At 48.1% G+C, this 12,175-nt stretch overlaps 1 protein-coding gene and 1 pseudogene across 1 annotated transcript in view; both read left to right on the top strand.

Moving 5' to 3' along the window:
• The window catches only part of btv (dynein cytoplasmic heavy chain beethoven), an 81,138-nt gene that overhangs the window by 31,506 nt on the left and 37,457 nt on the right, over positions 1-12,175 (top strand). Inside the window, exons 30-35 of the mRNA XM_072287594.1 lie at positions 1,534-1,632; positions 5,113-5,258; positions 7,730-8,122; positions 9,035-9,167; positions 9,746-9,998; positions 11,017-11,139. Coding sequence (XP_072143695.1) covers positions 1,534-1,632; positions 5,113-5,258; positions 7,730-8,122; positions 9,035-9,167; positions 9,746-9,998; positions 11,017-11,139 — 1,147 coding nt within the window. The remainder of the gene's footprint in view (positions 1-1,533; positions 1,633-5,112; positions 5,259-7,729; positions 8,123-9,034; positions 9,168-9,745; positions 9,999-11,016; positions 11,140-12,175) is intronic.
• Positions 6,926-7,105, top strand: LOC126537205 (U2 spliceosomal RNA; annotated as a pseudogene).

Raw genomic sequence — 12,175 nt, 5'->3', positions numbered from 1 at the left:
GCGGCGAATTTCTCTTCTCTCTGTTCTACTCTTCGTGGGTGCACGAAGTAGAGGCGCAAGCCAAGTCGCAGGCCGTCGTAACGTCTGAGGCTAATAGTTAGGTAAAATACATGAGAATGTCGTCACGCGAATAATTTCGACCTACGTCACAATGGGTGCTCGTTCTATATAGTTGTTTACAGCTTTGCTGTCCAACCACCTTCACAGCGTGGATAGGAGACCATTTGTTTGGAAGACCAGCGCTTAGATGAAAGACAAGTAAAAGAAGGACGCACATTGCACTTCTTTTGTTTGTGCGCCTTCCTAAAATGTATCCCACAGCAATCGGCCCAAGTTTCTACCTGATGACCGCGCTATTCAAACAGGAACCTTCGTGACCACCGTTCTTTTTTTTGTTGTTGTTGTTTTTCGCATTGTGTTGGTAGCCCACCAACATAGCTCTCTTTAATTTTGTTTGCCATTGTTCTAACTAACTTACAATGTCACCAAAAACATTTACCATGAATCAGTGCGAGCGAAAGAGAACATGGACGGCCTCTAGAAGTTTCTCAAAAATGCGCAACTCGGGGAGTTTCATTAGCTGTAATGTACAACACCACCAGATGACAAAACGTCAGGAGCGAAAACTTTGTTAGATCCGTAGATGTCCTGATGAAGTAATTTCGACAACAATCAGTCGATTGCAATAAATTGTACCAATTATCATTCATATTGCGAGTGCTTACTCGATGTTTTTTTCCCAAAATATTATCAGCACCATATGAAGAAGTGTCAGAAAGATACAGTTCCATCGGCGCGTACACTTGCTCAACTTAAGCAATATTGAGATCTTGTTGAAAGGTTCTTGGTTCAACTGGGAGTTGAAAAAAGATTGTGGCAGAACCCATCTCACAATTACTGTAAACTGTAATGCGCTAGCATTGAATCAATATAGTGACACAACTTATTGCCACAGTCGAAACGAGATTTGTATGAGGCGTGTAATGCGGCGGGTCTCCCCTTTAGCGCCTCCCTAAGAACACACGGCGCCATCCAGCGCCTTCGCTACGAAGCCTGCGCGTGGACTCCGAAATGCATAGCGTGACAACGCATGCGAACCCTGAGAAACGCGTCATGCGGCAACCTAAAAACAAATAAACACCGTCCGTCCGTCCGGTGTTTTATTTCTGTGAGAGTATTCTTACAAACATAGCAAAGGTTAAACTCATAAATGACGAGGACGTGAAACAGGACACACACATAGCGCTGTCATACCAACAAGGTCGAAAGTCCACGCTCGTCATATTCTTACAAGTTCCCTTTTAACATGATTATTACCGGACGCGTGCGTGATTTCTGCTTTTGGAGGGTACTACATACCCTAACACGCACCGCTACGGTGTTCAGTTTGGCACATGTGTAATATAAACCGTTACTCGCTGTCTTATACTTTAACAAAGCAGACAATTCTTCGTTGTGCTTCGTTTTCATGTTATTTGTAAACTCCGCTCGTTATGCAGAGATCATTGACTGCGCGTTGTTCACTGCTCCTAGATTTTCTCTTGGATGAATGTGTCAGCGCCCGACCCCAGCCGTCCTCTGAATTGCTACTGGCACAAGGGTACTGGCAGGCTGGCCAAGTACGAGCCACAGGTGGGTAATCCGCTGACTCATTCTGCTGACGCTACCCTTGTTAAAAATTCACGGGCTCCTCAGGCTACATTTGAGAGAGCTGTACGCGTCAACATTCAGTGATTGTCCTTTTAGTTCAGCAGACGAAATGACCCACGCGGAGATTTCCGTAAACCAGATGTCCATAAAACAAACGTGAAGCAGTGTTTGCGAGAACGGACAACGACACACTCAGACCATCGTGACCAGACCATGTTCTACAATGGACACCACGATAGCACTCAATGATTATTCTTTTGCCTACCACAGAAAGGTTTAGTGATACAAACTGCGGAGATTGTTATAGATTATATGCAGGTCATGTTTTGTGAAATCCTGACGACCGAAACAATTGCACTGGGACTGCGGCCCAACGAAACAGACGCGTGCGCTACTACCGCACATGAAACGTACTTTGAGCCCACACTACAGTATCACAGGAACTGCAACGCTGACACGGGAATTCTGTCATCGGTGAAGTGGCAAGCCAGAGCAGACGCCGGGGAAATCGCGCATTAGTACAAAGTGAATGCAGGATCGCTGCTGCGAGGCGGGCCTTCTCATGTCGTTGACGAGAGTGTAGCCGAGTTGCCTCTCGAACAAAAGAAACCAAGCGGCACTCGTGATGAGACTCGGTGACGTTAAACTCACTCTGTCAGTGACAGAGAGAAATATGTTCAAAAGAAGCAGAAGAAAAGTCCATGGGACCTCCAGCTGGTGAACTCAGTTCAGGACTCCAGTGGCAGAGGTCATCACGTAGGCGCCTTCCCGCCGACACAGGTGCCATCTCGGCGCGAGGCCTGTCGACGTTTAACGGCTAGAGCCCACGCAACGCTGGTTTTAAAGCGAAGCTTTCCTTGCTACCCTATTTCTTGCCGCGAAAGTCCTGTGAAATGCTGACGCATTAGAGTACCCTGCCTTAACTTGAGCTGTCCGTACAGTCGACCGATTATTTACCAGTACCGCACGAGCGTCGACGGGCCGACCGGTCAGCGTTTTCTAAATGCGCAATGTGACGATATCGGCAAAAGCAAAAGAGATTAGCAAGAGATCAGCAAGACCTTGCTGATCTCTTCGCTTTGCACCGTTAGAAGGCGCTGACCGGCCGGTCAGTCGACACTCGTGTGGTACTGTTAAAGAATCGGTCGTCTGTACATATCCAACAGCATTCTACGAGGGAATTTTCGCACAATTTCCCGAAATAGAAGTACCACCCTTGACTCGTGAGGCTTCTAGCGCGTGAAAAGACAAGGACGAAAGGAAGACGTGACACACACAGCGCTAACTTGCAACAATCTTTATTTCGAGCAAGGGACCCATGCATATACACAACTTTTTCGCGTACGTCATCATACATGCGCTGTTTACAAAAAATTCCTTACACACCATTGCGCAGGTAAGCTAACTCTTTGCGGGAAAGGGCAATTGATGGTTTTGACACACAGTTATCCTCAAGCCTATCAATCATTTCTGCTTCGATAATTTCACGTGTGAATCTTCCTCGGGCTCTTCCCACAATGGAGCAGTCTCTGTATGCTGGAGCACACATCGAGTGGTCACCATCATCCACCCCGGCAACAGCGCACTTGCAATGCCTGCAGTGAGCGTCAAGGAACCGACCCCGCTTTTCTGCTGCATTATACCGGTGTTTCTTTAAACGCTCGTTGAGGCACCTTCCGCTTTGCCCCACGTAATTTTTCCCACACTTTAAAGGGAGGTTGTAAACAGTTGCTCCAGCACATTCAACAAACGGTGCCTGGTGTTTCTTTTTGCACGTGCGCTTGTCAGACAGGCCTGGTCTAGTTAGTCAGCACAGACATTGCAATTTTGTAGTAGCTGGAAACACAACCCTAACATTCGCACGTTGACCTAATTTCTTTAAACGGTGCAATAGGCCGTGGGTATATGGGATGACAGCAACGCTCCTCTTATCTACACAAGGCAGGCTGGCGGAATTATTTGATAGCTTCGACTTGAGCAGACCGTCAGCAACGCTAATAACTACATGTGTAGGGGTAACCTGCCAATCGAAGACGGAGGATCTGATCGTTGAAGCTTTCGGTCATCAGCTCCAAGCATGACTTACATAATGTATTTGACAAGCATGTCCTTGCGATTCCCCTCTTAACCAACTTAGAGTGCGCCGACTGATATGGGAGCAGTGGCTTATTCGCGCGAGGCTCGTACTTCCAGCGCACATGGTCGTTGCAAAATAAAAACTTAATGTCAAGAAATCGAATACTTCCGTCAATCGGCAGCTCATGCGTAAATTTTAGAGGAGATAAACCCTCGCGTATAGAAGAAAGTGCATTAGTAGTTAAAAAATCAAAACAGTTAGAGCTGCAGTCAAGTAGATAGGCGAAGGTTTCTCGTCATCGCAAAGTCCTTTAATGTGGTTTTTACCGCAAGCCGACCCTGCATGCAGTGCAATTCTGATAATCCTGTTATTGCTATCTCTTTGCAGTCACTCGGATGTAGCACGTGGACCTAACTTATTTGCTACTTCCACCGGGTTTGGCGTCGGTGTTTCACACACAGCTCTAGTGCGGAGAGGGAAAGCCCGAAGAACGTTTAAAGGACAAAGGACATTTACAGAGGACAAAGGATTTCGTGCCGAATAGACTAAGGGACGGGGTCTCCGCGTTTGCGTGGATCACGTGATAGGGGTCTTTTATTAATCACGCCTTCGTCACAGGGGCTGAAGCGTCAAACATGCATCGCTGTCGAATACGTATTTGCACCCCCCCCCCCCCCCCCCCCGTATACCTCTGCTCGCAACGTTTTCTTCATCACTCTCCGAAATGTCGCGTTAGCCTGCAAGTCATCGCTGCATCCACGTCATATGCCACGAAGCCACGTAACTTGCGTTCGTATTGGTGCACACAGAAGGTGCAGACAATTACGCAACCTGGGAGTAAAATGCAACTGCATGCATTGTGTGAGCTCTTTGCAGAATGTATAAGTGAGGCGATTCAAGAAAGCTTTGCTTAGCGTACATTATAAAAGTGCGTTGGATATGCCGTACTTATAATATCTTGTGTATATATATATATATATAGTCATATCTTAAGAAGCCAACAAACATTGGCACCAAGGACAACATAGGGAAAATTACTTGGCTTAATAAATGAAATAAAGAAACGATAAACTAATGCAAATTAAAGTGGATGAAAAAAAAGGATGCGAAGGTTGTGGGTTCGGTTCCCACCTGCGGCAAGTTGTTTTTTCATCCACTTTAATTTGCATTAGTTTATCGTTTCTTTATTTCATTTATTACGCACAAGTAATTTCCCCTATGTTGTCGTTGGTGCCAATGTTTGTTGGCTTCTTATGATATGACTTATAAAAATCGGGCCCCTCGGTTAACCCCCGTTCATCTCGTTTATATATATATATATATATATATATATATATATATATATATATATATATATATATATATATATATGTTGTTTCTGTCAGTCGTCGCGGGAGATCAACCTTTCCGAGCTTCCGGCGACGCCCGTGGTGGAGACGGTGGACGTCTGCAATGCCATGGACGGGCTCACTCCGTGGCTGGCGTCGCAAGAGCTGGTGATCATTGCTGGACCAGACTGCTGCGGCAAGAGGTGCCTTGCTGAGTTTATTGTTGTTGTTGAGTTTATTGTGGCCCATACAGCGACACTAATTTTCATTCTTGACGACTTAAGAAGATCATGCACTTGCCGCTGCTTTCTCATGGCTCATATATTGCAACAAGAGTACATCCTTTTTTTCCCGCATCGTTCAGTCATACACTCGGCATCGCTGTTTTTCTGTTTCGTCCACACTTTACGTTGCAGAGAGGCAGCGAAACCAGTTAACTTCTCTGCAGCAGCTCGCCTTGAAGCAGGGCGCGCGTGCAATGTTTAACATCTCTCTCTCTCTCTCTCTTTTCCAATGGACCAAGAGAGCAAACGAATTCAAAGTGTTTTATTGAAGGATTCGGACCACAAAATACGATTTTGTTGCAAAATCTGAGAGAAACCAAAGCAGTGGAAAACGCAAAATCGTCTTTTAATGGTGTTAGAATAAAAACGTCAGCCACTGTGTAAGTACCGCAGTGTGATTGTCAGTAGAGATGATTCCGCTCTACCTGGCGGCATGACTCAGAGAGCGTCTGTCCTCGTTCAGACACATTTTACACCCGCTTCTACTTGGCGTCTATAGGGCCTATCTACTCTGACCTTTGGATAACCTCGCGACTCGCTCGCTACTGATCTCTCTTAAATAATTGAAATACCGATGTGATGCTCTTCAGGCGTTTCCGGTGTTTACTTACTTCAAGTAATAACATTCGATTCAATATTAAAGTTCAAGCGTTCCAACTGCGTGAAGCTTTGTGAATTCGGCGCCTATTGTTTTCGCGTCATCCTCTCAGCCAAATCTCAGCGGTAGCAAAAGGCGCGGATTTGCGCAAACCAATGACCAAGGGTGAAAAAGAACGTGAAACAAAAGTAATCGCTACGAACTGCTGCCCATGGGGCAGCATTTTGAGTGAGTGATGAAAGTCTTTTTTAAAAGCTAAATTATTGAAAGCTCCATTTTCATTTGTCATTCTTTTCGCTGATCGTCACCGCGCTGCCGCTATCACATGGATCGCTCATTCGACGCGTTAGGTAATTAAAAAAAAAAAGTTCAGTGCCATTCCACTCTGAAGGTGGATGATCAGCGAAGTTGTGTATATGGGCCCTTTAATGGCGAACTGTCCATTGCCGTGCGTCAAACGCCGTATGCATATCAATCGAAGGCGAGGCGCGGCTATAGTCGCTCCTCCACGATGTTGAGCCTCCGAAGATGATGAGGCGCCGGGGGGTATGCATACCCATGTATTGTTGCAAAACACAGCACGACACCTTTTACTAACGAATCATCGCACGTAGAACAGGCACGCACCTCGCCGCGCACTCCGAGGGCACACACTGCTTCACCGTAGCCAAGGCGATCATGCGTTGGTAGACGTCCCGCAGTGCAGTAACAGTTCTGAGGTCACTCGAAAACCATAAGCGGTCACACACAACATAGGCCACACAACATTGACTCTCCAAAAACTCCCTCTGAAACCTGGCCGTTGCTCCGGTGAAACGTTCCAAGTTTGTCGGGTCGGGGCCACATGGACGGTCAATATTTCTTTCCGCCTCGCGGTCTTGGCGGGCAGCACGCTTACGGGAGCGCCACCGCGGGAGAGCGGAAGGAAAGGAAGGAGATACGCAAGTGCTTGGAACGCCGACAAAGAGAGGACGGTGCGAACGCAGACATGGCCGACGCGGTTCAAAGTGTAGTATCTGTTCTTATCAGCTTAATATCTGATACGGGTTGTATTTGGACATAAGATATTAAACTTATTTTTGTAAGTTGGCAGAGTACTTAAAGCCTGCTTCACCTCCGCCGCGTGTCGGCCCAGTATTGCAATATCTTCGGGATCGGCCCACGTATGGGGAGAAATTCCCGATCTACACGGCTCGATAGACGCACGCAATTATTTCCAGAACCTAATCATATACAGCTTCGTTGTAAAAAATGGAGATGGAACATGAAATCGATCAGAAGAAAATACAGCCTCAGATGAGTTATACCATAAGAGAGCTTTGAAATCAGGCAACCAGACTCTTGACTGGTTAACATCCCTGCCTTCCTTCCTCTCTCTCTCTCTCTGTAGGGCTTTTTAGGGCTTATACATATTCGACTCCGAGTCAACTTGTTTATGATAGCTGGTGTTGTAAGCTGGACTGCGAAGTGTTTCAGACCGCTTCGCGCTTGACAGGTGGCGTCCAGGTGGAGCAATCGCCGGCAACTTTTGCAAGGCTATAGGTCCGCCTGCAGCAAGCAACACCGCTCCTAATCCTCCTCCTCCTCCTCCTCCTCCTCCTCCTCCTCCACGTATAAGAGATGAGGAAATTTGCAGGCATGGGATATAGTCAACTGAGGCAGGACCGAGGTATAAATGGAAGTAGATCACTGGGAGATGATTTCGTCCTGCAGTAGACATACGCGATGATGATGATGATGATGATGATGATGATGATGATGATGATGATGATGATGATGAAAACATCCGCAGCGTGTTGCTGTCTCACTGCCTGACGCGGCTGCCGGCTCCGTGCGAGGTCCGCTGGCTGTCCTGCACGGCGCAGACCGGCGCCGCCCAGGTGTCGCGCGCCCTGCGCCAGGCGTGCGCCCCGTGCGCCGGCGGCGGGCTGCAGCCTCGGGGCGCCGCCGGCTGGCTGGTGCTGTGCCTGCGCGGTCTGGGCGCGGCGCGCCGCGACCGCTGGGGCTCGTGCCAGCTGGCCTCCTGGCTGCATCAGGTGCGCACCCACGGCGGGTACCACGACCCCGCCGAGGCCGGCTGTCCGTGGGTGACGCTGCAGCGAGTCCAGCTGGTGGCCACCGTCGCGCTGCCTGCGAACGCGCTGCCGCCCAGGCTGCTGTCGGCAGCGCGCGTCTTCGCCCTCGGGTGCGTGCGTGGCTGCGTTCTCCAATACGCCAGCGCCTTGTCTCTAACGCTTTTGAAGTCGTGTCGAGCAGATATTTGTCGGAGTCTAGGTCTTGTCTCGTTGATAAGAAATTATTGTACACTTATACTGATAGGCCGGTGTAATGTGACGATTCTTTTCGTTCGATTCTCTTTCTTTCTTATCATACGCTACTCACTATTGGCTGATCGTAGCGATAATGAGGAAGAACGCCGCTCAGACTACTGATGAAGCGCGAGACGGAAACAGAACAGAAACATCACATTATACTGGCCATAGTTTCTGTTTAGGAAAACAGGCACGATAGAATGATTCCACGCAGAACGTCGTTACAATAAACAACACACTGAAAGAAAATTTATGAACAGCGACACTACGACACAACAGCCAAAGCGAAATAGCACCCTTTAGAACATGCGGAGTGTCGCGTTCACAATTGCGACGTACAGTCTTTTCATTCGCGCTTGTCTTCCTGCAGACGCCTTCCACTTAAAAGATTCAAATACCGACATGGTGCTCTTCGGGCGTTTGCTGCGTTTACCCATCTCGGGTAATAAAATTAAATATGATATTCAAGTTTAAGCGTTCCGACTACGTGAATTCTGCGAACGACGCTCCGATTGCGTGAACGGCGAGACCTGCACCTTCGCTGAAGCTTTTTGCACTAGAACTGCTCGTGAGAGAAAATTTCAGCCAATTCTGGTTCTGGACAACTTATTAGCGAAGGCGGCCGCCCAATGACAATAACCACCTAAGAACGAAAAGCTTTGTGAATTTGGCCCCCGCTTTTCTGACGTCACTTGCACGTCATCAGCGAGAATGGGGCGACTGTGCCTGACCTCGTGGCATTAAACGTGCTTGCACACTTGAAAACGCGCTGAAACATATCGCAGGGCTCCGCAGCCACCGGAGCTTGCGCTAATATGTGACGCCTACCTGCGGCCGGTAACTCGGCATCTGGCTGAAGGCAGCTTGGCCGACCAACACGAGGCCCTGGCCGCTTCTATGGTTACCCTTGTGCAGCAGGTGAGCTCCAGTCGCAGTTTCATGGTAAGTTCTTGGATAAGGAAAGATCATGAAGAGTAGCGAAAACAGCTGTGAATTAGGACCTTGAGTATATAGGTTCGCCAGTGTGTGCTCGAATACCGGAAACTTCACGCGTCAAGGCAAAATGTAGCTCACAATCCATGCCTAGACCATGGCTTTTGTTGGTACCATGACAGTAATGATGAGTGACGGCAGTGCAGGAAAAACGCTATGCTTTTTGGGGCGCTTTCAAGCGCAACAGTTTTGTTATCCTCGAGCATACCTGTTTGTCCTTATGACGTCAGCAAGTGTACATAGTGTATAGTGTACATAGTGTACAGCAAAACTGCTGCGATGATGTTACGCTAAGGGAACACAGCGAGGACGTGATTATATAAAGAAAGTTGGCCAAGGTAAAAGCGAACGCGTCTGTGATAGCGCTTAATTTAATTGAGATTGGCCTGTGTAAGCCTATTCTGTCAAGCCCGACTGCCTGACCGGGCCTGCCAGTCACGGTATAGGACTCAGGCACATCAGAAAAATGTATCGAAACAGACATGTGCGTTCCTGCGATTCAGGCTCAGTCTCGGCTGCCCGCTGCTGCCGAGAGGTTGACTGTGCGGCTACTGACCGACTGGGTGCGGGGCCTGGTGCGCTACACTGCGCCGGACGCGCAAGGCCTGCTGGCTTGCTGGGCACACGAGGGCTGCCGACTCTTCAGGGACCCGCTGGCCGACGACGCGGACCGCGCGCAGCTGGACGCCCTCTTGGCAGGCGTTCTGCGCGCCCATTGGCCCCAACATTCGTCTGCGATTCTGCAACGCGAAAACGGTGCGAGACGACGGTATCGTACGGAGGCCGTGTTGGGACGTCAAACGTCAGAGTGCACGCACTGCGCTGCTAAAGCGGGATTCGAAACAAGGGCGTCTACGCCACCCTCGGTGCGCGGCGTGAGTCGTTAGCCACGTTGTAGCCATGTCATGCTCGTCGGCGGAATTCGGCGCGTCGTGTGAATCCACCTCTACGGGTGTCCATATCACGATGTAGCGCTAGGGTTAATGACACAATACAGAGCGACACTAAATTAGCCAAGACGGGCAACATATTATTTTGATGCTTCGTTTTCATTCGTTTACCGGAAAAGAATTGATTGGCGTGGAGTAAATAAAGAAGGTCAAACACTCTACAGATTTCACGGGGCAACAGCACTATTCTTGAATAAATTTCATCAATTAATTAATTACTAGAGATTAACACTTGCTTGCCGCATGAGCCGTCCGTGCTTACATTTCCCTGGCTATGCCGTATAGACATCCTCTGTAGTGTAGCCGTACCAAAGCGGATATGTTTTAAAGGCTAGCCTTGTGATCGCAGTTGTACAGCGAAGCTGTTAATGGAAGTTCCACAGCAGTTTTTTGTGCGGCAGTGAACCGTATCAAATGTCAGTCAAAGAGCAGCCAGCAACGTAGCCCTACGAGGCCGTTGGAACGCGCAGTCAGACGCCGGCATCGGTAAAGCCGGCGCGGAGTACAAGAACATGCGTCGGATGTAACGCGACCATATAGAAATACAAAGATCGAATATAGCTAGGCATCTGAACATGCGTTGGTATAGCGAAGAAATTGCACTCGACATAGTTATACGTTTTAAAAGTCTTGCGTACGTTTCGGGAAGTGGCGAAATAGACCCATATTACTTCCGGAAGGTGTCAAAACTCGGTTATGCTGTTTCTCTGCCTTTGGCGTACGAGGTTGCTCGAATTGGCATACATCTGCGAAGCATACTTTTTATTTATTCAGAATTGACACAAGAGCCGACTGTTATACTGTCTTCTTTTTTTCACTCGTAGAAGTCGTCTACGTGTCCAAGCCTGGCGACTCGTCGACAAAAACAGCCGCGTGGGGAAGCCAGCTCGATAAGCTTGATTTGAAAGATTGGAATGACGCTGTTCTCAAGACAGTCAGAGAATGTGGTACGTGCATTGAAGTTTGACTGTGTTTCTGTATTTCTTTTTCTTTCAAATGGTGTATATTGTGCGTACTACTGTCGGGTAAGGTTTCTTGATGTTATGCACACCAGCAAAACAAGAAAATTTGATGCGGCGGGACACACCGCTCTTTCGAACATTGCAATGTACGTTTAGCTCGTTCAACTTTATGCACTTACTGTCGCACTGTAAGATACTGTGCTGCAACAGCCGCTTTATAGTGATTAATAAATCTGATATTTAGGAGCGACAGACTATACAACAATTGCCTGGGTCGACACTCCAAGCACACTCTGTAAATAACAGCAGGCTTGCCAGGAGTATGTCGATCGTATCTTTGTAACCCTGCTTAGCACTATTTAATTCCTAGCAAACGTAGTATAATAACCATCTTTTTAATGGTCTTCTCTCAACGAAAATCAGGGTGATGGTGCATCGCATTGCCGTTCTCTCGCGCTGTCACGAACGTATAGCTACTGAAATGCACCTAAATCAGTATTCTTCGTGAGCTATAGCTGTCTTCACAATCATCGCTGTGTTATATCTTGCAGATGACCACAGCCGCCAAATCACGCCATCCGTACAAACCTAAGCCAGTACTCAGGAACCCAACACTGACACTACCAAGAAAACGAGAGACGGAAACCAAATTAAAATAAGGGGATCAACCAAAAAAAAAAAGCGTGGGGTTCGCTACCTCATCCGGGAGATTGGGAAATTGGAGTAGCGAGAGAGAGAGAGAGAGAGAGATGGAAATCAAAAATCACATTATGCAGATCCAACGCACATGTTGAAATTTATGTGAAGAGAAGCTTTCGTTAAGCAGTTAATTAAATTATACAAAACTGTTCATCTTCTGCAATGCTCTCCGAAGCATAGCATTTACGTGCCTGCCCGGCAAATTGGCAAGACGAGGAAACCCCCCGCTGCCACGCCAGCAACGTGATCTACGCGACCGCAGATTTCACTCCCTCCGTGACCGGCCCACTTTTCATCACGCCCTATCCGGCATCGGCCAATT

This window comes from Dermacentor andersoni, chromosome 4 (assembly GCF_023375885.2).
Source record: "Dermacentor andersoni chromosome 4, qqDerAnde1_hic_scaffold, whole genome shotgun sequence".
Classification (NCBI taxonomy): domain Eukaryota; kingdom Metazoa; phylum Arthropoda; class Arachnida; order Ixodida; family Ixodidae; genus Dermacentor; species Dermacentor andersoni.
Note: the sequence above shows the minus strand (reverse complement) of the source record. Positions and strands in the feature narration are given on the sequence as shown.